General features: G+C 39.2%; 1 protein-coding gene across 1 annotated transcript; it reads left to right on the top strand.

Moving 5' to 3' along the window:
- The first annotated feature begins 19927 nt into the window (after positions 1 to 19927).
- Positions 19928 to 25777, top strand: vamp5 (vesicle-associated membrane protein 5). Its single transcript, XM_085367886.1, has 3 exons — positions 19928 to 20167; positions 22465 to 22608; positions 23891 to 25777. Exons 1-3 carry the CDS (start codon positions 20159 to 20161, stop codon positions 24050 to 24052), a joined length of 315 nt encoding a protein of 104 aa, XP_085224012.1. The 5' UTR covers positions 19928 to 20158; the 3' UTR covers positions 24053 to 25777.
- Positions 25778 to 25994: the final 217 nt, after the last annotated feature.

Below are 25994 nucleotides of genomic sequence, written 5' to 3'. Positions count from 1 at the left end.
ATAGAGGTAAAATCTAAAGTAGTCAAAAACGGCCAATTATACTCTGGACCCCAGAGGGTTACTAAATACATTTACATGTCTTGGTGACTGCAGCTGGAACCTTGGCAAAAAGTGTATGTGTGTGTGTGGAATGCTAGCTACCAGCATTCATAATATAATAGTTACAATAGCAACAGTAACCAGGGGGGTGGGGCTTAAATGACAGAACAAAGACAGGCTACTATGATGTCACATGCCAGGCCACCATGATGTCACATGCCAGGCCATAAAAATCTATAAATAGGGGTGCCTCGACACACAGTTGTAGAATTCCCTTGCAGGTGAATTTAAGCTAGCGATTGAATTGTGTTTTCAGATGAAAGCGCTTATAACCTTCTCCCAAAGTAGAGTACTCTTCCTCCACCCAAACCTAAAATGTATATTTCTAAATACAGGGAAGCAATTGTATTAGAAAATAAATATAAAAATGAACACAGGACCATGGTGCCAAGAACAGTTAAGGCCCCATCTCATCGCGAAATGTGCCCACAGAGGCCAGAAGGCGAAAAACCTGAACACACATTCAGGAAAAAACCAGAACACACAGGCATGAAGAAAGTCATGGCTCAACCTGCTTGTGTGGATACACGCAAAGGGGACAAGCAGCTCCTTGAGAAATCTGGACTTGTCCCCTTTTATTTACAGAAAAACGATTACAGAATCGTTCCAGGCTACCTGCGTAGAAGAAAGGCAGAGAAAGAAAAGGCTAAGCAGGACAATGATGCCTGGTTAACAAAACAACAGGAAACAGTTAAACCACTGGCCGAACAGGAGAAACAAAACATTCTCCAGGGCCTAAAGAGGAGGTTTAATGAGCTAAACTTTGAATATCAATCCCTCCCTTTTACTATCTCCCCTTCACAGCACAAAAAATACAATTACAAAATGTTTCTCGAAGAGGCAATGAGTCAAGTTGAAAAAGACATTGCCCTTTTTGAGGAACATAAATACATTTACGTAGGCAGGGAAGATGCATCTGACGAACAACAGTTACAGCGGACTCCACTGCCACCCATTAGACCGAAAAAGACAAAGTTGACACCCGCTCCTCAAGTCACACAACCAACGAAAAAGGAAACTTTCTCCACCGACAACCTACCACCTTTTCGTAGGATGTGTGTTCCACCTATATCCAGAAGTGGAAAGCAACCTATTCCCATGACTGAGAACCTTCACAGACAACCTATTCCCACCCAACTAGTTATAATTCCACGACCTAGTCCTGTCCCTCTGCCACCTATTTGTAAAAAAGCTGAATCTACACCCCGACCACCTGTAAGACCTCCAATGAAACGAGGTGTAACACCCATCCTTCCACCCATTTCCACCAAAAAGCTGTAGTGCTGTACCGTTAGAGTAGTTTTTTAACTACCTAACCCCCAACCGGTCTTGACAGAAGCCGCACCATCTGAGCCTGGTTCTGTCGAAGGTTTCTTCTTTTTAAGACAAAGGAGTTTTTCCTTCCCACCGTCGCCCAGTGCTTGCTCAGATGAGATCATTTGATTGTTGGGGTTTTCTTAAACATAAATTGGCCTATTGAAAAAATGTAGTGGTTCTTACTACATTTTATTTTCAATAGACCAATTTATGTTCAAAAAAAAAAAATTACAGCAGAAAAGAAAGCATGGGAGACATCTGATGCATTTCATTGCTTTTTAAAAAATAATTTATAATTTATCTGGAACAAATAAAAGAAAGTAAAAATAATCTTTTGTGGATTCTTTTTCTTCAATAAGTAGTAGAATAGGCAGTTCTTTATACATAAAGCGTAGTGTTTTGTTAAAAAATAAAGTGGCACAGCGGCACTGTGTTAAAGGCCTGTGTTTTTACCATCAGCGTGACAGCACCGTGCCGCCTTTGCAGTTTTAAGGCCCAGGGAAACAAGCCTGCCAGCGCTCTGTAGCGGCTGTGACCGCTGCCGATAAGGAAAGGCTGCTCTTCATAGAGGACTCAAGCTCGGGGAAACGTTTTCTGGTCGACTCTGGCTCCCAGAAGAGCCTCTGGAACTCTTGTGTCGTCTTTACAATGGTATATTATTTAATCTCAAAAAAAACAAAATAAAAAAAAATTGGAGATTTCCCGTATCACATAACATGTGCAGGTACACTGGTACAGCACATGTGAGCGAAATTCTTATGTGTGTGCAACAGAGGTGTGCAAAATACAATAACATAAGAACAAGCAAAATATACGAATGGGTAAATCTGAGAATTATAAGAATAAATATATGTACAAATATAAGAGTGTATGTTAGGGCTGTTCGATATAACGATATATATCAAATGACAATATAAAAATGTCTATCGTTTCCTATTACGCTATCGTTTGTTTCGTGATGTCGTAAAATAAACTGTTTACAGCAGTATTTTTCATCGTTTTGACGGTCACCTTAGTGGCTATATTAATTTCTTAAAGTTCTCTCTTTCTCTTATATTTAATATAACCACACTATGGGCGGGCAAGTGCCTGTTTTTACGTGTTTTCGTTAGCAACAATGACGGTAAAACCATCGCGTGGTTCCGCTGTACGCTTGTTTGTTTTCCACGTAAACCTTTCACAATAAAGCTCAAGATCCTGTTGAGACTTTTCAAAACAAACTGAATCACATGAGAGAGTATGCAGAGTTTACAGATGAGAAGCAAACAAAGAGCCGTCAGACTCAAACTATATGTATACACCTGCCCGCCTTCGTAAACAACTAAATGCTATGTTGCCCTATCATTTTTTGATTGGTCCACATGGTATATTTTTTCACCAATAGGAAAGGCTGGGGGAGTTGGGAGGGGGACTGAGTGCTTTCTAGTGTTTTTCCTTATAAAAACCGTTTCTTCCCGCAGTAAATATAAACAACGATAGTATTCAGGAAGAAAACCTGCATATATTATACTGAACATAAAGTTGTTTGCAAAACTTGTGCATAATTTTTACAAATGTACAACTTCTATTCGCATTTCAAGTTATGAAAACAATTCCTTAAACATGTTTGTGGCTTTTACAGTAAAAATGACAAGTATTTTCTACTCGGATTTTGAATTTTTTTTGTCTGAATTTAGATCTATTGTGCAAATATAGTATAAATGAAAAATTAACTCAAATTTCAGATATTTGAGGTTGTGCCAAAAAAAAAAAAGAAGAAGATTTTTTTAAAGGTGAAATATAGAGGTAAAATCTAAAGTAGTCAAAAACGGCCAATTATACTCTGGACCCCAGAGGGTTACTAAATACATTTACATGTCTTGGTGACTGCAGCTGGAACCTTGGCAAAAAGTGTATGTGTGTGTGTGGAATGCTAGCTACCAGCATTCATAATATAATAGTTACAATAGCAACAGTAACCAGGGGGGTGGGGCTTAAATGACAGAACAAAGACAGGCTACTATGATGTCACATGCCAGGCCACCATGATGTCACATGCCAGGCCATAAAAATCTATAAATAGGGGTGCCTCGACACACAGTTGTAGAATTCCCTTGCAGGTGAATTTAAGCTAGCGATTGAATTGTGTTTTCAGATGAAAGCGCTTATAACCTTCTCCCAAAGTAGAGTACTCTTCCTCCACCCAAACCTAAAATGTATATTTCTAAATACAGGGAAGCAATTGTATTAGAAAATAAATATAAAAATGAACACAGGACCATGGTGCCAAGAACAGTTAAGGCCCCATCTCATCGCGAAATGTGCCCACAGAGGCCAGAAGGCGAAAAACCTGAACACACATTCAGGAAAAAACCAGAACACACAGGCATGAAGAAAGTCATGGCTCAACCTGCTTGTGTGGATACACGCAAAGGGGACAAGCAGCTCCTTGAGAAATCTGGACTTGTCCCCTTTTATTTACAGAAAAACGATTACAGAATCGTTCCAGGCTACCTGCGTAGAAGAAAGGCAGAGAAAGAAAAGGCTAAGCAGGACAATGATGCCTGGTTAACAAAACAACAGGAAACAGTTAAACCACTGGCCGAACAGGAGAAACAAAACATTCTCCAGGGCCTAAAGAGGAGGTTTAATGAGCTAAACTTTGAATATCAATCCCTCCCTTTTACTATCTCCCCTTCACAGCACAAAAAATACAATTACAAAATGTTTCTCGAAGAGGCAATGAGTCAAGTTGAAAAAGACATTGCCCTTTTTGAGGAACATAAATACATTTACGTAGGCAGGGAAGATGCATCTGACGAACAACAGTTACAGCGGACTCCACTGCCACCCATTAGACCGAAAAAGACAAAGTTGACACCCGCTCCTCAAGTCACACAACCAACGAAAAAGGAAACTTTCTCCACCGACAACCTACCACCTTTTCGTAGGATGTGTGTTCCACCTATATCCAGAAGTGGAAAGCAACCTATTCCCATGACTGAGAACCTTCACAGACAACCTATTCCCACCCAACTAGTTATAATTCCACGACCTAGTCCTGTCCCTCTGCCACCTATTTGTAAAAAAGCTGAATCTACACCCCGACCACCTGTAAGACCTCCAATGAAACGAGGTGTAACACCCATCCTTCCACCCATTTCCACCAAAAAGCTGTAGTGCTGTACCGTTAGAGTAGTTTTTTAACTACCTAACCCCCAACCGGTCTTGACAGAAGCCGCACCATCTGAGCCTGGTTCTGTCGAAGGTTTCTTCTTTTTAAGACAAAGGAGTTTTTCCTTCCCACCGTCGCCCAGTGCTTGCTCAGATGAGATCATTTGATTGTTGGGGTTTTCTTAAACATAAATTGGCCTATTGAAAAAATGTAGTGGTTCTTACTACATTTTATTTTCAATAGACCAATTTATGTTCAAAAAAAAAAAATTACAGCAGAAAAGAAAGCATGGGAGACATCTGATGCATTTCATTGCTTTTTAAAAAATAATTTATAATTTATCTGGAACAAATAAAAGAAAGTAAAAATAATCTTTTGTGGATTCTTTTTCTTCAATAAGTAGTAGAATAGGCAGTTCTTTATACATAAAGCGTAGTGTTTTGTTAAAAAATAAAGTGGCACAGCGGCACTGTGTTAAAGGCCTGTGTTTTTACCATCAGCGTGACAGCACCGTGCCGCCTTTGCAGTTTTAAGGCCCAGGGAAACAAGCCTGCCAGCGCTCTGTAGCGGCTGTGACCGCTGCCGATAAGGAAAGGCTGCTCTTCATAGAGGACTCAAGCTCGGGGAAACGTTTTCTGGTCGACTCTGGCTCCCAGAAGAGCCTCTGGAACTCTTGTGTCGTCTTTACAATGGTATATTATTTAATCTCAAAAAAAACAAAATAAAAAAAAATTGGAGATTTCCCGTATCACATAACATGTGCAGGTACACTGGTACAGCACATGTGAGCGAAATTCTTATGTGTGTGCAACAGAGGTGTGCAAAATACAATAACATAAGAACAAGCAAAATATACGAATGGGTAAATCTGAGAATTATAAGAATAAATATATGTACAAATATAAGAGTGTATGTTAGGGCTGTTCGATATAACGATATATATCAAATGACGATATAATATTTTTGTTGGAAGGATACAAGTTCTTCCTGTTCTTCTTGTTACTGATAACCTGACCGCTGTCTGTTTTGATCTTCTTCTTCTGGTCTTCTTTTCCCGTTTCTCTCACAAAACGCTTCCTCTTACGGTCCCTAAAAAAAGAAGGGGGAAAAAAGACTTTAAATTATAGTTTGAAATGACCATTTGGTGGATACTGAGTCAAACATAGGGAAATTTGTACCATTTCATCATTTTCTTCTGCTGGTTAAGGCGATCGCCTTCATCTCCCATGAGATCAAGGACAGCTGAAGAGGCCTGCTGTTCAAAAGCACTGCCCTCTCCACCGAGACTCAACCTGTCGACGCATAACACAGGACAAAACAGCATAAAACACAAAGCCATTCACATTTTTTAAAGAAACAGATGCAACAGTTTAATGCCTCACCCTCTCTCAGAGTCAAAGTCTTTAGGTCTGTAAGGGATATAATACTCTTCATCTTTGCCTGACTGCCTCTTTTTCTTGGTCTTTGGTCACTCTTCGCCATCTTCCTGCTGACCTCTTCTTTTACCACCTACCACGTCTGAAAACACCCCCTGGTGGAAATAGAAAGAATTACATGGTACAAAGTGACAAAGCATGATACAGAGATCCTACTATCTTCCTCTTCTAGTTTGTATACAACATCATCTACATCAAAACTGCACTTTATTTTGCTTCTTCTTCATCAGACAGCACAAACAACTTTCTCATTTTGACTCAAATATTGGTTTTGAATGAAAATGATGAAACAATCCTGGGTGTTTATTCAACTTGTGAGCAGGTTTTCTAATCCACCGTACTATTATTATTGACACTAGTACATGTTCGTGCTGCTGGCAAACTAATACACTCAAGAACATATAGCAAAGCAAAAAAGTGAAAAGTAGGTCTTGCCTACATAAATAAACATAAGACAGTTGTGAAACTTTGACATAGTAACATCTGCAGTAATATTTACACCTGTGATGACATCTCACCAGCATTAGCCTTATTTTGAAACCAAGATTGTTTACACAGAGTTTGTAATTGCAGAGAAATGCTCCATTTATTTTGGTCATTTCATTTTTGAGCAGGAAGCTCACCTTTCTTGTTATAGCCTTTAGACGAATAGAGAGATTTCCAATTAAATACATATTCTTTAAATAATGTTCCCTCTTATAAAAAGTAGGATAATTTAAAAAAAAAAATTTAAAAAATGTATTATACCTCTATTACTTAGAAAAAAAACTGTTTTTTTTTCTGTTGTCTGTTATATAACGTTAGTGATGCTCGTTTCAATTCATTTCTTAATCAGCTAAACAGGTCAGTTAAGAAACAGTCAAATATTAAGTTAAATTTGAAAACAGTTTAAAAAAAAATATCCCCATTCCAAAATGTCACATGACAATCTCATTGGCTCACGGAGTTATGATGTCACTACACGATCCTTTGAAGTTTTTCCTTAAACAGGGGTGACACACAGCAGTTTTTTAGTTCGTGTCTTCGCAGCATTTGTGTTTGCAGCCTTCACACGTTCACCACAGAAACTTTTGGAAACCTTTTCAGAGTTGTCGTGTACAACCTTCAACATGTATCCAACAAGACACCAACCAAGGCAAAAAGATTACGCCGCTTCTCCTTCCTGTCGTGGCCGGCCAATTTCCCCAAATGACCTCTTAGCCGTCCAAAGGGCATTACATGACAGTAAGAAGGAAAACTACCATCTCCAGAATAAAATTCAACAGATTGAAGAAGAGAAACTTCAACTGGAGGAGAAGTGTAGACAGATGGAAGCGCAAAATAAGAACCTGGAAGAAAGACAAAAACGCCAGCCCGACATAAATATTATTAATGAGGGTTGGGGAATCAAGTTTGGACAAGCCCGAGAGCAGATTGTCTTCCTAATTAAGGAAAACAAGCAAAAGAGCGTGGAACTAAAGGAGATGTCCAACCAGCTTAAAGACAGCAAAGCTACTGTTGAGAAGACAGAATGGGATCTCCAATATATGGACCAAATGAATCGGCTGCTCCAAACAAACTTCGATGAAGCTGTGAAAAAAAATGAAGAAATCCTCCAACAGAAGGAAGAACAGGAGAAAAAGCAAAGAGACATGGAGCACAAACTCAAAGTCACGGAGGAAAAATACAGAATGCTGAAAGAGAAGGTGGATGATACTCTGCGCCAAAATAAAGACCTTCTTCACGAGAAAAAGCAACTAGAAGGGGAAAAAGAAAAACTGGACAAACAATGCTCGCACATGCAGAAAAGGATGGAGCAAATGGCGAGAAACAACTCCGAGCTCACTAAGGGGATATTGTTGGAATACAACAACTTGAAGCGCAAACACACTGAAATGCAGGCGCAAAAGCAAGAACAAGACAACATACATGACGACCTGCAGCGTACGCTCCAAGATATCCACAAAAGAAATGAGGAGCTACAAGACATGTACAAAGAAGTACAACAAAGAAACGCAGACATGCACAAGGACAAGATAATGCAGGAGGAAACATCCAAAGAGCTCAGGGAAAAGCTTGAAGAAAAACAAGCAACGTTGGAAGAGGTGGAGAAAACGTGCAAGAAGCTTGAGAAACAAAACAAAGAAACCATCGATGAGTTGAGAACCCTCATCCTGGAAAAAAAAGCTCTTGTAGAAAACTGCATGAAAAAGAAGAACAAACGCTTCCGCTGGCCCTGGAGGAGGAACTCTACTGCTTCCTCAGCAGGTGTAGCCTCGTCTTGCTCCACCTCTGTTCACCTCCCCAACCAGTCCCGGCAGTTGACTGTCCCCTCCTGAGCCTGGTTCTGCCGGAGGTTTCTGCCCGTTTAAAGGCAGTTTTTCCTCCCCACTGTCGCCTAGTGCGTGCTCAGAGGGGATTGTTGGGGTTTTCTCTCCTCTACCTTGTTTCATTATTTACTTAACTTTTTGTGCTTACTTCATTTTACCTTGTTTCATTATTTACTTAACTTTTTGTGCTTACTTCATTTTACCTTGTTTCATTATTTACTTAACGTTTTGTTCTTACTTCATTTTACCTTGTTTCATTATTTACTTGTTAACGTTTTGTTCTTACTTCATTTTACCTTGTTTCATTATTTACTTGTTAACGTTTTGTTCTTACTTCATTTTACCTTGTTTCATTATTTACTTGTTGACGTTTTGTTCTTACTTCATTTTACCTTGTTTCATTATTTACTTGTTGACGTTTTGTTCTTACTTCATTTTACCTTGTTTCATTATTTACTTGTTTAACTTTTTCTTTTTCAACTTATTCATAAAACAATAAACCAATTGAATTTATCCTTTGAGTATTTTTCATCTTTTCATCTATAACTTTTTCAAACATTCATATCTGTCGTTTATCTTCTTCTTGAAACCTCATAAATGGCAAAGGAAAAATCCTGGAACATGGTTTGAAACACTGAAATTGTTTCAGCTGAAACCGGCAAAGTCATACGTGTGTGTGTGTGTGTGTGTGTGTGTGTGTGTGTGTGTGTGTGTGTGTGTGTGTGTGTGTGTGTGTGTGTGTGTTACTCTGTACATGAAACAACTTTGTAGAAAACCATTTTCCTGTCGAAACATTAGCAAACACAAACAAAGTGTTATTAACAAACGAATTACTAATATCCCTCTCTATGATAGTGATTTATTTTCTTACGGGATTAAAACTGTAAATTTTACCAAACTAAAGAAAGTAATACAAAGTAATAAAACTTTTTATCATTTAGTTAAGATCCAACATCCATTCTTTTCATAGTTGGTTGCTACCACCAGAGGGCGACATGGAGTACTTTTACCCATGTAGAGAAACATAAACGCTCATATATTACACACGCACCAACATTTTACTGTCTATTACTACATCAGTCTGTTTACATTAAACTGATATTGATAAATAAACTCACAAATATAGCTTCATGAATTTGGTAACGTCCTGTAAGTCATATCGTCAAATGCTTTTGTTCCAAAATAAAAAGGCTGTTGAAATAATGATTGGTGTGGTTTTTACAGGTGAATGAGCAGCAGAATAACTACAGAGAATCTGTGAATACATGAATGACCTTTTGTAATATGCCTTTAGCCTATTAGTGCCCTGAAAGAGTGGAGATTTTACCTATTTTAGCAAAATGATCTACAAACTGTATGGGTGAATATAGGAGCTTGTTAACAGGTTAGCATGTCCAACTAACAGACAGGAAAATGAGCTATGTATTTTTTAGATATCATGTTATCAGCTGACCACTGAAAGCTCTTTCTGCATATATCTTCTACACGTTCTGTCTCTTGTCACGTGTGTGTTTATATTTAAATCATGTATGTTGATTATTTAAATATGCTTTTTCATTCATTTTTAAAAAATGTCAACAGCTGTCGTTTACAGATTCATTGTTTACTATATGCTATATATATATATGAACATGAACAAAACTGAAAACACTGGGTCACCGACCCAGGAACCCTGACAATATGTATTTTACCTGGTTAATGTGTGTGGCGGGGCGTGGTCTGCAGCGCCGCTGCAGGGGAGGCGGACGCACCTGAGCGGCACCCGCGATCACGCCTCGGCGCCTTAACGTCTGTGCTCTCTATGCTGTTGTGTTGGTATGTGTCGGGCTGTGAGCTTTAACACCGGCTGTATGCATACAGCAACCGTGTGTGAAAAGTGGTCAATAAAGAGAAGCTGTAAAGCGTGTTCATGGAAACATCGTTGGGTCTGCCGTGATATGTTTACAATGGGACTTCTGCTCCTGAATCTCTGCGCACAGCGTCTGCAAATCGGAGCTGTATGAAGTCACTTTCATCTTTATGCAGGACTGTAAGCTGTCATCTGTGAGGCGTGAGCGGTGTTTGTTTTTAACATAGTTCACGGTGCAAGAAGCTTGAGAAACAAAACAAAGAAACCATCGATGAGTTGAGAACCCTCATCCTGGAAAAAAAAGCTCTTGTAGAAAACTGCATGAAAAAGAAGAACAAACGCTTCCGCTGGCCCTGGAGGAGGAACTCTACTGCTTCCTCAGCAGGTGTAGCCTCGTCTTGCTCCACCTCTGTTCACCTCCCCAACCAGTCCCGGCAGTTGACTGTCCCCTCCTGAGCCTGGTTCTGCCGGAGGTTTCTGCCCGTTTAAAGGCAGTTTTTCCTCCCCACTGTCGCCTAGTGCGTGCTCAGAGGGGATTGTTGGGGTTTTCTCTCCTCTACCTTGTTTCATTATTTACTTAACTTTTTGTGCTTGCTTCATTTTACCTTGTTTCATTATTTACTTGTTGAGGTTTTGTTCTTACTTCATTTTACCTTGTTTCATTATTTACTTGTTAACGTTTTGTTCTTACTTCATTTTACCTTGTTTCATTATTTACTTAACTTTTTGTGCTTGCTTCATTTTACCTTGTTTCATTATTTACTTGTTGAGGTTTTGTTCTTACTTCATTTTACCTTGTTTCATTATTTACTTGTTAACGTTTTGTTCTTACTTCATTTTACCTTGTTTCATTATTTACTTGCCAGCCCCACCTGCCAGCCCCACCTCCAAGCCCTGAAAACACATTTAGATCATAATCCAACATCACTGCATGAGTCTCTCTGATCCTACATCTGTTAATTTGCAAAAAAAAAAAAAATGGTATCATCTCCTAATCACACTGTCGTGGTTTTAGCAATAAAATGATGCTTGTGTCAAAAACATAGACTGCATATGGACTTGAAGACAAATATGTAACTTTAAGGGGAAAAATAAAAGCAATCTGTGTTTAAGATAAATAAATTATGTCTCATTGAGTAGGAAGATGGTGTAAGTGATACTGTAATAAAACGTGTGTGCAGTGCCATCCTCAGCTTTGTGCAGGCACGTCCTGCTTCCATTTAAGCAGCAGAGGGCACTCAAGAGTCGGTTGTTTGCACCATACACTCAGTGGCTCTGAAAGAAAACTTTCACTGTGGAGGTCACTAAAACACCACACACGTTAGCATAATACTTTGGTTCTTTCATTTGATAAACAGAGCACAATCAACAGCAGGATCTGAAGAATAAGCATCTGTAACATTTTAAAGATGTACTATGTTGCACACCTTTTAATCCTCACTTAAGATTCAATTCAATTTTATTTATACGGTGCCAAATCTCAGCAACAGTTGCCTCAAGGTGCTTCATATTGTAAGGTAAAGACGCAGTAAAAACCACAACAATCAGACACCCCCCTAGCAAAAAAAACTGGTGACAATGGCAAGAAAAACTCCCTTTTAACAGGAACAAACCTTGGGCTCAACAAGGCTCAGGAAGGGGGAAGCAATCTGCACTTATGAGGGCAGATGTTGTGAAAATTTGCACTGAATAGGTCAACATGACGGACTACAAGAGAAGCATTGCACACAGATGTTTTGGGTGATGACTGAGAGATTACTCCAGCATTAGCATAGTGCCTTCTGCATTATACCGATTCTTCACACTGGTCAACTTAAAATAACATAATAAACCTGCTGTTTATACTGAGATGTGATCTGAGATTTTTGGACTTGAACAGATGAGACCAAAAGTTTCAAATCTCTAAATCAAGCAAACAGAAACGAGGCTTTTGTCTGTTTTCACACTGCCAGTGCTACTAGGCTCTTCAAACCATCCACCTGGCTCCAGGATCATTTATGGCCTCTACATAGGCCCACGTCAACCAATTGGCTCTCAAAGTTGCAGTTCTGTCATTTTAGACTGAAAATCTGCAGCACTTTATCTTGAAAGTGGTAAAAAAAAACCCAACCTAAATATCTATTTAAACATAATATCACCTATATGTATAGAAATGTTGCAAAAGGTTCCAAAAGTTAACTGCCCATTTATAATCTCCCTTCTCTGTGACTCCTTCTGTGTTCATACAGGCTGACTGTAATAGAGAAATTGCTGATTTGCCAGCAGATGGAGACTGAGAGTCCAAATGATCTGAGTCTTGATTAAGTTGATCAGAGGGGATTCCCGCAGAATTTTCCTTGTTGTTCAGTGAAGATCAGGTCTTGATAACATTATGAAGGTTGTTGTGCCACATTTTGGCACACGTTTGCTCTCTGTTTGTCTAATCGCAGGCTTTGCTAATGTGTAGAGCAAAGCAAAAAAACAAAAAAAGCTAAACTATGATGCAACATTGGGTTATGGAGTTTAAGTGATTAAAAAAGGGTGTATGCTACAAACTACACCCAGCTGGTAAGGCTGGTTGCCAGAGAGCCTTCACTGATCAATGTTTTTCTACAGCAACAAGGTCTATAAAACCACATATCGTTGTGTTGTTTTACAGGCTTTAAGGTGTATTCTGTGTGCATTTTGTCAAAGAAACTGCAAAAATAAAATGCAAAAACAGGCAAAGGAAACACACTGGTCACAACAATAAAAATTGTAAATCCTTTGTGTCTTTAAATGATTTTTTTGGATTCTCTTCCCAAAGTAAAAAGAATAAATCAATCATTTCAAACATTCCAAAGTGTATTCAAACGAGATAGACAGCAGGTTGTAACAGGCTGGACTCTGATGTTGACTTAATAGTTTCTCAACTGAGCCTGTCTTTCCGTTCACTGTGAAAGTGCTGTTTTGCCCACATGTGGTTAGTAAAGCAATATAGTTATCCCCATGGCAAAAGACCTAATTAAGCTTTGCGACAACAGCTCTGGAACACAAAGCTCATTTGTTACTAATGGGAAATCAGCCCCGACTGTCATGTGAATGTGACTCTGCCATCTATGCATGAACCTCAGGCAGTAATGTGAAGGGAGGGTGGTCAGTATCCTGAATGCAACCTTTGTATTTGTGAAGCTTTTTCCCCACAGCAAGCCTTTTGTTGGCCTGGTCTGTGTCACCAAAAACTGTGACCCACCATAATGTTTAATACGTAGACGGTGCTGATGAGATACACAGTGATAATTATACTGTCATACAGATGATGTGCTAGTAAAAAGAATTTATGATGAGTGCAGCCTCATGTTGTTTATGTTTAATATTTAAATATCTTTATATTACTATTTTTATGTAATACACTCTATCGTAGTGTCATAGTACTTCATAGTGCTGAAGTAGATGATACTTTTACTGCACTACAGTACACAACACCACACAAGAACATACTGTATGGTTTGGTAAAATATAGTATATTGTGAAACTGCACAATATACTACTGTAAATTTTAAAAATCTATCATTGTGCTGTAAGACTACTCTCACATAAAACACTGCCTGAAACAATTACATGAAAATTAAACACAACAATATCATCATACAGACAGCTGAAACTGAAAGCGAAAGTATAACACAGTGATGGAGGAGTGGAGAGGCAAATTTCGTGGTACTAACTCTTAAATAGTACTGTAATATTAGTAATAGTTATTATTATTATTATTATTATTATTATTATTATTATTATTATAGAGATAATAATAGTAGTATTTATTGCTAATAAAGTAATAGAGTTTTAAGTTTGTCAACTCCAAACCACTGATTTTAACACAGGAGATTCTTTTTTCACACATTTATCTTCACTCACAGTGTAAACAGAAACTGTGACAGGACCAGATTGTTTGCTGTATTTTTTCCCGATTAACTGTATTTACATTTGTCACTCATTAAACCTTTGTTGACGGAAAACAAGGCCCCAGGTGCTCATATATTCCATTCATGCCCATTCCAGTTGTTAATGATTACCTAATGTTATTGTATTTTTGTCATTACAGACCATCAAATACTGCTGTTTAAACCCAGCTACCTCCGCTCAGGGAAACAAGGAAGTAGCCCTGGGAGGTACGCGGAGCAGTTCTCGTCTTACAACCAAATTATCTCATTTGAACCAAAACCACATGTTTTCCTAAACATAATTAAATACTTTTGGAGCCAAACCTAAACCTAACAGCTGCCAAAAATAACAGAGAACAAGAAGTGAGAACGAACATAACCTGCAAGTGAAACAGAAGAAAGCGCAGGTGTGAACAGGCCTGTGGTTCTACTCACACACTCAAGCTAGGCGAGCTAAGCTAAGCAAGCTAAGCTAAAAGCTAAGCAAGCTAAGGTTCAGTCAAACATCACTTGATCATTTATGAATCATGGAACTAATACGTGTTTCCAAAATCTTCCAAGGATTAAAAGAAATTTATTCGCTTTCTTAGTTCCTTTTTCACTGTTAAGCCATTTGACCACATACATGTGTGGAAGTTTGATGATGCAAATAAAATTGCGCTTATGCCAAAATCACATGATGAAGAAAATTTACCCCTTTCATGTTTTGCACGCATGGAAGGCCTTACTTCCCATTTCTGATATTTCTTTACTTTCCTCTAATTTTCACACCCTCACGGGACACGAATAGAATGTATGTAGCATGTATCTTTATTGTTATTATGCGGTGCAGAAAAATTTGGTTTGTATCTCCACAGATTTTAATAAGATTAAGTTAAACACACACACACGCACATACACACATATACTATGCAGATATGATTGCAAATATGTAAATTATAATGTGTATTTTTTTTCCATCAAAGCTAATGGAACACTGCAAATTAATATGGTCTGCTGGTCTCAGGCAGGGGTCTCATGCTTGTTGAATCAAACGCTGTGGGAAAGAATTCTAATTGCTCACCGAGTGACACAGCTAAGCAACAATAGAGCAGTGTTGTCTGCTCATCAGCTCCCTATCATATGCGTGTCACACAGACATACACGGAAGCAGTCTTGGTTAAAAACCTGTTTGATGACCGACTTCTTCAGAAAAAAGAGAGGCTTTAGTCTCTGAGTGATCCAACACATATCATAACAAAAACCTAGTGTGTATCTACATCACATTTATGCTGAAAGACATGTGCCATTGTTTAGTTTAAAAAAAAAAAAAACATAAATTACAAGAAACAATTCCACTGCAGGAAGCAGCAAAAAGTACCACAAAGAATGGCCTTCTTAATATGGCACAGACTTATCCCTGTGGGGATATGACATGGATATTACACATATTTCACATGAGGAGGACGTTTTAAACGCTTTCAGGGCCCACAAGAAGGCAACACCCTTAAGCGACCCAATGTCACAGAGTTCTGCAACAAAAGGGCTGTGCGTCTTATCACATCACAACACGTTTGACAAGTTCAGACAGGAAGAGCCACACACTGCCAGGCTCTCACTGAATACAGCAGCATATTAGTTTGTTTATCAAGCAGTCCTTCACAGTTTAACACAGCACAAAAGATATAAAGGATAAACAGTACTGCTGCGTTCAGGTGCCTCTGGTGATTTTCCAAACCTTTGCTTGTTCTCTGTGTTTTCCTGAGCGAAACTTAGTTTTGCATACAGTGTTCCTGTCAATAACGCCATCTACCCACCATGTAACTATTGGAACTATCACTGAACCAGAAGGAGTGAACTGCCTATTTATTTTTGTACAGTTTTTCCTCTTGTGCTTTGGTGAGTTAGGGAAACCACGTCTTTTTTTCTTCTTTTTACATTTTGTTTCACATAGGGTTAGGTAACACTTCCTCTTACTGGTTGGTTTTGTTTTTAGCTTTGCTTATGCCTTCAGTTTTGGGTACTGACCTTTTGACCAAGAGTCACTGCTCTTGCTCTTGACGAAGGCGGTCGCACTTTTCTCCTCTCCTCCCCTCCCTTAGCTTCCCTGCTTAGCCTCTTATGTCCTTGTCTAGTCTCGTGTTTTTTGTATTACTTTTCCCTGGAACACTCTCTCACAGTCTGTTCTCTAAAACCTAAAAGAGGAATTATGGATTTGATCAACTGGTCCCTAAATGCAATTGACACCCCTTTCTCAACGAGAAGTTTGGGCTTGGGTGAGCCTGAGTGCTGAAGATATCTACCTATTCGGAACCATGGTAACAGGGTTCTTTCTGATCGGAGCTGGCTTGGCCCTGACTTATCAAAGATTTAAGAAAGCAGAACCGGCTGTTCAAACCCCCACAAGGCTGCCCACTGGGATTGAAATGATGGGACAAGGCGTGAGTTTCTCAAAATGGGCTCATTGAGTGCAGCACGGATAAGATCTTGGAGAACGCACGGCTGCCGTGAATACTCAGAATAAGATCTCTGAGTGCAGACTGGATTACATCTTGGAGGGGCTCGCTCGGAATAACATCTCTGAGCGCAAATTGGATTACATCTTGGGGAGGCTCACTGTGGTCGTGAGTTCTCAGAATCGGCTCTTTGAGCACAAGAATGACAACATCACAGAGCGCAAGTTTGATAACATCATGGAGAAGCTCACGGCTCTCCAACGGGAGATTGAGAGACCAGTGTTGGACTGTTAGAACAGCTTTGAAATTCATATGAGCTGTTCGCACTAAAGTAAAAAGCACCATCACTTCATGCGGATACCCTTTCGGCGCCAGCTGCGGTCGCAAGGCTGGAGCCGAACAAAAAAACCCTGATAACGACTGTGTTTAGTCTGTTCCTTCCCATTCCATGCAAGACCACCTGGGTTAGCTGGAAGACTGTTTACTTAGCCTGGCAGGGCGAAGGACACTGTCTCAGCTGAACTCTGGACACGCACACACATACATATATACTGATATGCACACACTTATCCCCCCTCCCTTTCCAAACGCCTTCGATGCTTGTTCCCTCCTGGGAACACGGCGGGTCTGAGCCCGCGCTGGAATGGTAGCGCTGGGCAGGATGGCTGCTGTGTTTGCTTCGGATTACTCCTCACCCCCCACCCGACCCTGTGGCTTGTCATGTGTTCCATAATGTTGTGCTGTGGACATTTATGTGCTTTTTTGTGCAGAGGAGTTTTTTTGTTTCCTGCTGTCCTCCCAGGAGCCCAGCATGAGTAGAGGTCTCTTTTTTCCTCTTGTACTTTCCCATTGTAGTGTATATTTCAGTGTTTTTTTTTTCCGTAACACTACCGATCTCCGACCTGTATCCCTATGTGATGTCTATGATGTGTGTGTAAGGTCGGGGGGGGGGGGGGGGGGGGGTGTCCTATTTCACTGCAGGGCAACCTGCACATGGCGAATAAAGCCTTGATTGATTGATAGATTGATTGATTGAGTAGTAACAAACCACACCTTTAATTGTGACTGGCAGCTGGACCTGGCTGCAGCTGTTCCATTTCCCTACCTCTGGACCTGGGTATTACAGAAATCTTCACTTATTCTCATTCATATATAGTCCTTCTTCGTGATTTCTTCCAGCTTGATTAGACTCTCAGTTCCAGACACACTGAAGACTGACAACATAAACATCTACCGTGTTTCTTTGTGGGTAACACTGTTCTTTGAACACCTCTCCCTTCTTTCTCCAAACATAAGCAGCGACTTTGTGGCCAAGGAGCTCTAGTTCCATCTTATCTGACCAAATCACGCACTTCCAGTATACATAATCTGTCTCCTGGTTGTCCTTAACATGTTTTAGTCTGACTTGAAGGTGTTTCTTTGGCAGAAGTGGAGTTTTTCTTGGTCTGCACCCTCAAAGTCCATTACTGTGCAGGGCTGATTGTTTCTTTGAGACTACAATTCCTGACTTGGCTACATCATTTATAAGTATCTTGGCAGTTGTTCTAGTGTCTTTTTGTTTGTTTGTTTTTTTCGGCTTTTTCCCAGAGTCTTTGAAATCTTTCTCTTTTTTCTCAACTCTATTTATTTTATTTTTGGCATGATGCTTTCTCTTTTCTGCACCATAACACTGCGACAAATTCCTTGGTCGTATACAAATCCGGCAATAAAAGTGATTCTGATTCAAGAAATCATCACTGAAGTTTTTATGCTGTATGTTAATTTGAAGATAACCCTCAGTTTTAACTCGATTTTACAAGCTTTAACTATTACAAAGCTAAAGCACATCATCATGGTTTGTGTTGTGGTATAAAACACTTTTCTCATTTTTTATTTTTTTAAATAATTCTGTTATTGCGTGCAGATAGAAATAACTTATGCTCTCTGAAGAAAACTACTATGTTTAGAAATGCTATGTTGGAAATCCACATTAAAAAGAATGCCGTTTTTATACTTTTTATAAGATAGGTTGACATGAAGTAAAAGTTATGTTGTGCCAAACATGTCATATGCATATTTCTCAGGTCACATGGGGGTTCACAATACTACAAATTCATAAAAAATACACAAAACAGGCTCCTCCACAGCTCTACATCAAATTTCATATCTGGCTTACACAAACATATAATTTATTGTTTTGTTTTGTTTTTTGTTTTTTTGTTGATGAGTGAGTACAGGGGTGGGATTTAATAAGTTTTCTTCGTCCCACTCCTTTTTCAGGCAATTTTTGTTTTTTGTTTTGTGCATTTTATGTTCAATATAGGTATTTGTTGTGCCTGTAAATGAACAAATAAATGAATGAATGAAATGCTTTAGAAATGAAACAAAGCTTAAACAAAGCTTAGAGACATATATCTAAACACTGAAACATTTCAGTGTGTGCTTAGCCATTTCATGTAAAACTGACATTCGTAGATCATCTATAACAAACAAGAGAACCCACTTCCTGCATCTCCACAGTCACATACACCCATTTCCTGTGTCTGAATAGTTTCATCCAAACGACAAAGCCATCGTTATCTGTGCTAATGAAGTTATGAATGTGCACGTGCAAACCAAATCTGGATATACAGAGCCCCTGTCAAGGTAAAGGTAACATAAGCTCTGGATATAGATATAAAGCACAATAAGACACAATAAACACGGGAAAGGTTTTTGGTCATCTATCCATCTATAGTCTTAACCGCTTCAGGGTCCACTTCAGGGTCGCGGGCTCTAACGCAGATGCCACTGGGTGGGGTACACCCATCTATCAGACAGATGGAGAGATATCAGACAGATGATGAGTTATCAGCCAGTTTAGAATCCCTAATTAACCAAACATACATGTCTTTGAACTGTAGGGAAAAGCCGGAGTAAACTTACAACTCCACGCAAGGAAGCCCGAGCCGGACAGCGGTTCTTGCCTCTTACTATGAGGCAAGCAGCGCTAACCACTGTTTCACCACTAACAGTAAATCCCACGAGCTGCGTGGGTGTGAATTGGTACAAATGCAGCACAGAAATGCCGAATATTCCCCAGATTTTACTGATACTTAAGCACGTAAAATTAATTTAATGCAGCTGTCATGGTTTGAATATAAATCGTTATTTGCAATGCATTCATAGGTTTAGTAATATATGTATTTAAAACATTTATACTTATATAGATGAGTATAACGGATATTAAGTGTAAAAATGAATAAACAAAAACAAAATAAGTAAAATCTCTTGTCTAAACTATAAACTACTAGGTGCATACTTTACACAGTTGCATAGACTGTGGTACAGCGCGGGGGAAATCCGGGAGTTTTTCACCACCGTTTTGCATTTGACGTTGTACGTAACATGATTTTTCATAATCACGAGGTTTCCGGGAATACCTCGAACGCCTCACAGCCAAAGCGCAAACAAGTTGTGAAGCCACAGGAGAGAGAAGTGAAAGTGAGTAAGGTGAGCTCGAGCGCAGAAAAGAGGATACGGATAAAAGAAAACAGAGAAATATCTCTCTGTCTTAATTTGTGACATTAGTCCGGATAGAGCAGCGGAGCCTGGGTGTTCCTCTTACTGCAAAGTCGAGTCGACTCTCCCCTTTTAAATGCGGACTCTGTGACAGTTTCGACGCAAACAGCACGAGACAACATGGACTCGGTAAGTGCATACCTGCCTCCTCTGAGCTAAAGGACATTTAAATGGCTTTCACAAAAAACACGAGATGAATGAGAGATAAAGTTTGTTAGAGCTGCCGTTTTCTTTCTGTCTTTTGTATTTTCTTTACTTTTAAGAACGCCTAAAGCACGCTGTGACCATTTATAGTCTGTTATGGTACTAATGAACAGGCAGGTCAACCTTCAGTTCTCTTAGCTTAGCTTAGCTTTTTACAACCCAAACTAACGTACTCATCCAGAGACTCGGTACAGCGAGATAACATGACGTCTGTGAAGGTTCTCAGTTAGAGATAACATGACGTTAATTCATACATTAACAATGTGAAGGTGAAGAGAGGCTAACCCATTTTCAGTCAAGAGAGGCACCAGGTCATGTGTGAAATGAGATAGATGTAAACTAAATGGAATGAATTTATTTATTATATTTCTTCTCTTTTCATTTTTAAACCTGCTCATTTAACACATCCTGCTTTAAGAGTAAACATCTAAGATTATAACAATTTATGGACCAGCAGAACACTTAAAACAGTGCCATGATACAACATACTGAGCATGTTATAACATGATGTGGCTTACTGGGATAATATCAGGTACCTGAATGCGGGCAGGCAGGAGGGAGGGAGTGAGGGAAGGAAGGAAGGAAGCAAGGAGGGGAACTGGAATGGGCAGCATTTCCTGTGTCAAGACACCGCCATCTGAATTTTAAACATACACCATTGTTCAGCTGCTATTTGCTATGCCCAGGATGAGATAAGCCCAGCATAAATCAGTTGTCACCATTGCTGGGTGAGATGCAAGTTTCTTAGCCAGGTCCAATGAAAAGCAGACCGCAGTATGGGAGGGCTACGAAAGCCTTTAGAGAAACAGACAGCTGAGCGTGAAGTGAATCAAGGTGCTGAGGCATATTTGTTTTGCTCTGTCTGTCAGTTTCCTGTTCCTGTCAGTATCTGAGATGTCGGTTTCCTCTCACGCCCCAGAGGACGAAGGTGAAGGAGAGAGCTGTCAGGATACCAATGGCCCTTTGGTCAAACTATCCTTGAAAGTAGTTCAAGGATAATTTGACTTGACAAATATCCTTGAAAATCATCCCTCTTGTTGTTGTTCTGCTCATTTGCTGTCTAATAAACAGCTGGTACCAGTCTGAGTGGCAACACGTTTTCTTTTTAATAGTTTTAACATGTCAGAATGTGTTTGCTTTACTGTGTAAGTTAGTTTGTTCTGTGAGTTGCTTCCAGAAATATATTTGTAGCTATACAGTTTAACAATTAACATATCCCTGCTTAAGCACGCTTGAAAAGCAGGTGACGGGTGGAGAAGAGTGCTGCTGTGTTTATAAAACAAGATGCCAGTCTGACCTGTATCAGGCAGCCTAGATCTTGTTGGTGCTGGTTGCCATTTTTTTTATTTGGCAGCTTAATGTTTGATTCGATTTCTTTTCAAAAGTTGTTTACAAAAAAACGACACCAATAAAAGTAATATAGTAATAGAATTAGAAGTAACTAAACATCCAGTGTTGCTACTTGTTCTGTTTAAAAAAGAATTTCCACAAAAGCCCACTGAAACGTCTCAGCTCCATTAAAGGAGACCTGTTATTATTTTTCTTACTTTCTCTCATATATACAGTTACAATGGTAGAGGCTCTTAATTAACTTAAGCAGAGACATTATAAGATAAGTGACTTCTGCAACAGCAAGGTAGAAGTATAGTTTTAAACTCTCAAACTCTCGATCTAATTTATTTAACCTTAATTGAACCAGATGCTTGAGATTAAAATTGTGTATTGGTGGCAGATGAGGGGCTGCACAAAGACACTAAATTAGGATTATTTTTGACCATGAATGATATGAAGCTCTACTCTAATAGAGTCAAAGAATGAAAATATACCCTTGGTAATGGGCATAACAGGTCTCCTTAAATTTGATAGCACATATTTGAAAGTGACGCACAACAGGAACAAAAACTGGAGTCATCCAAATTAGAAATCCAATCTTGTGACTTTCTTCTTTTTTTTAAATTTGATTTTAGTTGTGACATAATGATGTGCGCTGACCTGCATTTTTTGGCTACACAGATGACTTCCACAGTCACTGTGGGCATGCTCACTGAGATCCTCTTTTTATCCAAAAACACAAAGAGCGCCTCACAGTTTGTGTGTCAACTGACATCTGTCATTATGTCACCGTGAGAAAGTTTAAATAATGTGAGCACATAATTCCTGTGAGGGTCCTAGGAGGTTGGGTTGGTTTAGTTTTAATCAAACTGTGTGTTTTGATTGGACAGGAGAACGGGAAGAGCCACCTGCAGAAGACCCAGGAGGAAGTGGAGGAGGTGAAAGTCATCATGCTGCAAAACATGAACAAAGCTGAAGAAAGATCTGGCAAACTCAATGAGCTTGAAGACAGGGCTGATCTGCTGCTGGAAGAGGTACACTGTCCAAGTGGAAAAGCATCATCTCTTAGCACAGCTCTATTTTGCCTACATGTTCCTTGTAAAAGTCTTTGGCTTTTATTTTGAAGGTGAATAACTGGGGCAAATGGCACACAGATCCCCTCTCCACAAGCACCTTTGGATTAATACTAAGACATGTCACATTGATGTCTATAAATATGCTTTAGGTGGAGCTGGAGAGGAAAGCAAATGTGCGATTTACATCCTGATTCTGTTTTATGGTGCTATATTTAGAAAGGTATTTCCTATTGTTTCTTAAGATGAATGAAACAAGCTGGTCTCCCTGGGTATGAATATCCTTCCAGGGGTCAACAGCGAGGTTGCATCATTCCCACATTGCCCCATTGGCTGCGTTACATGACACTGGTGAGGAGCCAGGGGGAGAACTAAAAAAGCAGACAGGCAAATTGAAGTTCAAGAAGCAAACTGAGCTACTTTTGAATATCGTAGACTGTGAAAAAAACAAGGTTCGGTTCCTATGTGTTTCAAAGAAAATGCATAGATTCTTACAGAGGATCTCACCGATACAAAAAAGGAACAGGCTTACCCCAGACAGAAGTAAGCAAGTTTGACAAAACTGGGATCAGCTAAATCAAAAACATTAAAACTCTTCAGTCCAGAGCTTTCATTTACACAGCTTTGCTCACTGACATTACTACCACCCTACTCAGCACCAGATCATTTGCATTGCACTTAGACCACAACACAGGAAAAAGAATCTGCCAAAAGGTGACACCTGGAGGCAACTTTAAATCGTGGGTTATAATGTAGTTAATGTAATCTATCCAGTTCAATAGAACTATTAGAATAAAAACACCCCAAAAAATCATTTATCCCACTTCATGTATGCCTGTCTGATGAAAAAATATGATCAAACTGAACCAGAAATATGTGGGCCCTAAAGAGAAAACAAGATGAAAGAAGCTAAAAAATCAAAAGCTGAGACATAAAGCAAATCTCTGTGGATTTAACATTAACAGGTTTGAATAAGAAAGCACTGATTGCTGCAGTTATATCGAAATCTCCATTTTTCTTGTACTTTCCTGTTTAATGAAAAACACGCTGACCTTCAGTCTGTGACTCGTTTGACCTAAAGATACAAGGACTTCCTCTGGATTTGTTTACGTGATAAGTTTACTTGGAAGTGGCATGAGCGTGTCAGTTCTGGGTTTTATCTTTGTGATCACAGCTATTAGACATTTAGAAATGTAATTATACAAGAACAAAATCTTAAACCTTTTAATTTTGTTTTTCGCAGAGTAAAAAGTTTGAAAAGACATCCACCCAGGTGAAGACACAGAAAAGATGGGCGAACAAGAAGATGAAAGTGGTGCTTATTGCAGTTGCGGTGGTAGCAGGACTCATCATTCTGAGTCTTATAATCGTTGCTATTGTTCAAAGCACCAAAGGAAGTGACTAAAGGTAAAGCACCTGGGAAGAGGAGAGGAACTGTAACTGTGGAACTCCAGCATCTTGCCTGAACTGTTCTCTATGACATATTTATGGAGGATAATTCCTGTTCTTCACTCTACTGCACGCCTTAAGTTAATATGGTACCGTGGGTTGCTCAGCTGCTTTTTCTCTCTCCTTTTTAAAAGACTCCCTTCTTTAAAAGGTGATGTTTTCAAAACACTGAACAGCCCACACCAAGAGATTATAGGTGGATTTAAAGTCTTATAAGTTCACTGGATGAATATCAACAGAATGAAACTGGTCCACTGTCCTCCCAGTGAAATCTCACTGCCATGAATATTTATTCAAATGGTATCTACATACTAAGTAGATACCATTTGTGTTTTGCCCCCTTTCTTTTTTTTAAGGAAAACTGCAAGTATTTTTAATCAAATATCACCAGGCTCCTGCTGCGGTGCCCATTCATCCCTCAGAGATGATCAAGAGATGAAAGAAAACAGAACAGATGCCAAACTTTTATAAATATGTATCCGCCTCAGATAGCTCCACGTGGGAAAGGAGAAATAAATGTCTAAATGTGATAAGTTTAGGTGTAAAACTTACTGTCCTCACAATCATTAAAATGTTTTTGTGTTTGTTATTTTTGAGTGGTTTATTTTAGTGTCAGGTTGCTCTTCTTTTCTTTGCTCAGATACAATCTCCAGATTTCTTCTTCATGTTGCACTTACAAACAGAATGTAAGGTCTCCACGTGCCATGTCAGTATGTCATGTGACCAGCACATGTGGATGGAGAACAGATTCACTCCTTGACCGTCTCATGTTTGGAGTCGTATTGTTAATAATTTGAAAGTCTGAGCTTGGAGCCCTCAATAACGGGAAAGACAGTTTCTGTTTATCTGTAGTCAGAACGAAGAGTATTAGAGAAAGCAGTGACCCCTGGTGACTGATGTTTTCATTTTAGATAAACATGCTAGGTAGAGGCCAAAAACCTCTGTGGAACCATAATATTTATATGTGTGTGGAGCTTTCCAAATAATCAGGTGACTTGGTTTGTTAACATAAGAACTATGTTCACTGTTATTACTAACTGTCAGTCTGTAACCAAATAATAGAAACCCCATGAAGATATTAACATTAGCCTACACACACACATATTGTAACTGGACATTTAATAAAAGAGTGGATTACTCTTACAGTTCACTGATGCGTAGGCATGTGTCACCTTCACTCTAGCAGGAAATTACAAAGACATGCTGTGCAGCGAGGCCAGACAGTGATATTGCGAGGTGAAAGGTGATTGTTTTAGAGCTGTAATATGTTCACACGATTCACTGTGGCTGCACTACTGTGCTTGGAGTTTATGCTGTTAGAATCTGTGGTACCTGCATTATTATGGTTAATGATTGTGTAACAGTCTGCATGTCAAAGTTACCAATTCTGTGTTCTTTTGTTAGCTCATTAGACCAAAATCATTTCTGGATAACCGTAGAGCTGACTGACAACAGTTTCCCTGGGAATAAAATATGTTATCAACACAATGTGCTTTATAGCAAACTGGGCCAGGAATCTCTGTATATTTGCCTCTGAACTCCTCCTACATGATAAGGAACTGAGCAACCAGAATTGGCACGTAGCTTCTTGCTCACCAGAAGATTCTAATCTATATCAGATATTATGATCTTGTAATGTTGCCTAGCAACCACTTACAACATCTGAAGCTTTTTCTTTTGTATCTGCAGCTCTTTATAAATGCATGTTCATGGCAACATCTGATTTATAACAATAATCTTATAATCCTACAGTGATAACATGATAACTGTCATTTTATTTATCAATGATGCTTAGCATGTTACCTAGCAACCACCTAACAACAGACTGAAACCACAGATCAAGCAATACTACAGCATGGTCATTACTTGAGAGATAAATATAAGGGTCTGTTTTTAAG

Source organism: Diplotaxodon limnothrissa, linkage group LG12 (assembly GCF_057381915.1).
Source record: "Diplotaxodon limnothrissa isolate DT_005_m linkage group LG12, D_limnothrissa_male_GT1.1, whole genome shotgun sequence".
NCBI lineage: Eukaryota > Metazoa > Chordata > Actinopteri > Cichliformes > Cichlidae > Diplotaxodon > Diplotaxodon limnothrissa.
Note: the sequence above shows the minus strand (reverse complement) of the source record. Positions and strands in the feature narration are given on the sequence as shown.

Coding starts and splice junctions, on each gene's coding strand:
- vamp5 (XM_085367886.1), top strand. Junction 22,609..23,890: donor CTGATCTGCTGCTGGAAGAG/GTACACTGTCCA, acceptor TGTTTTTCGCAG/AGTAAAAAGTTTGAAAAGAC.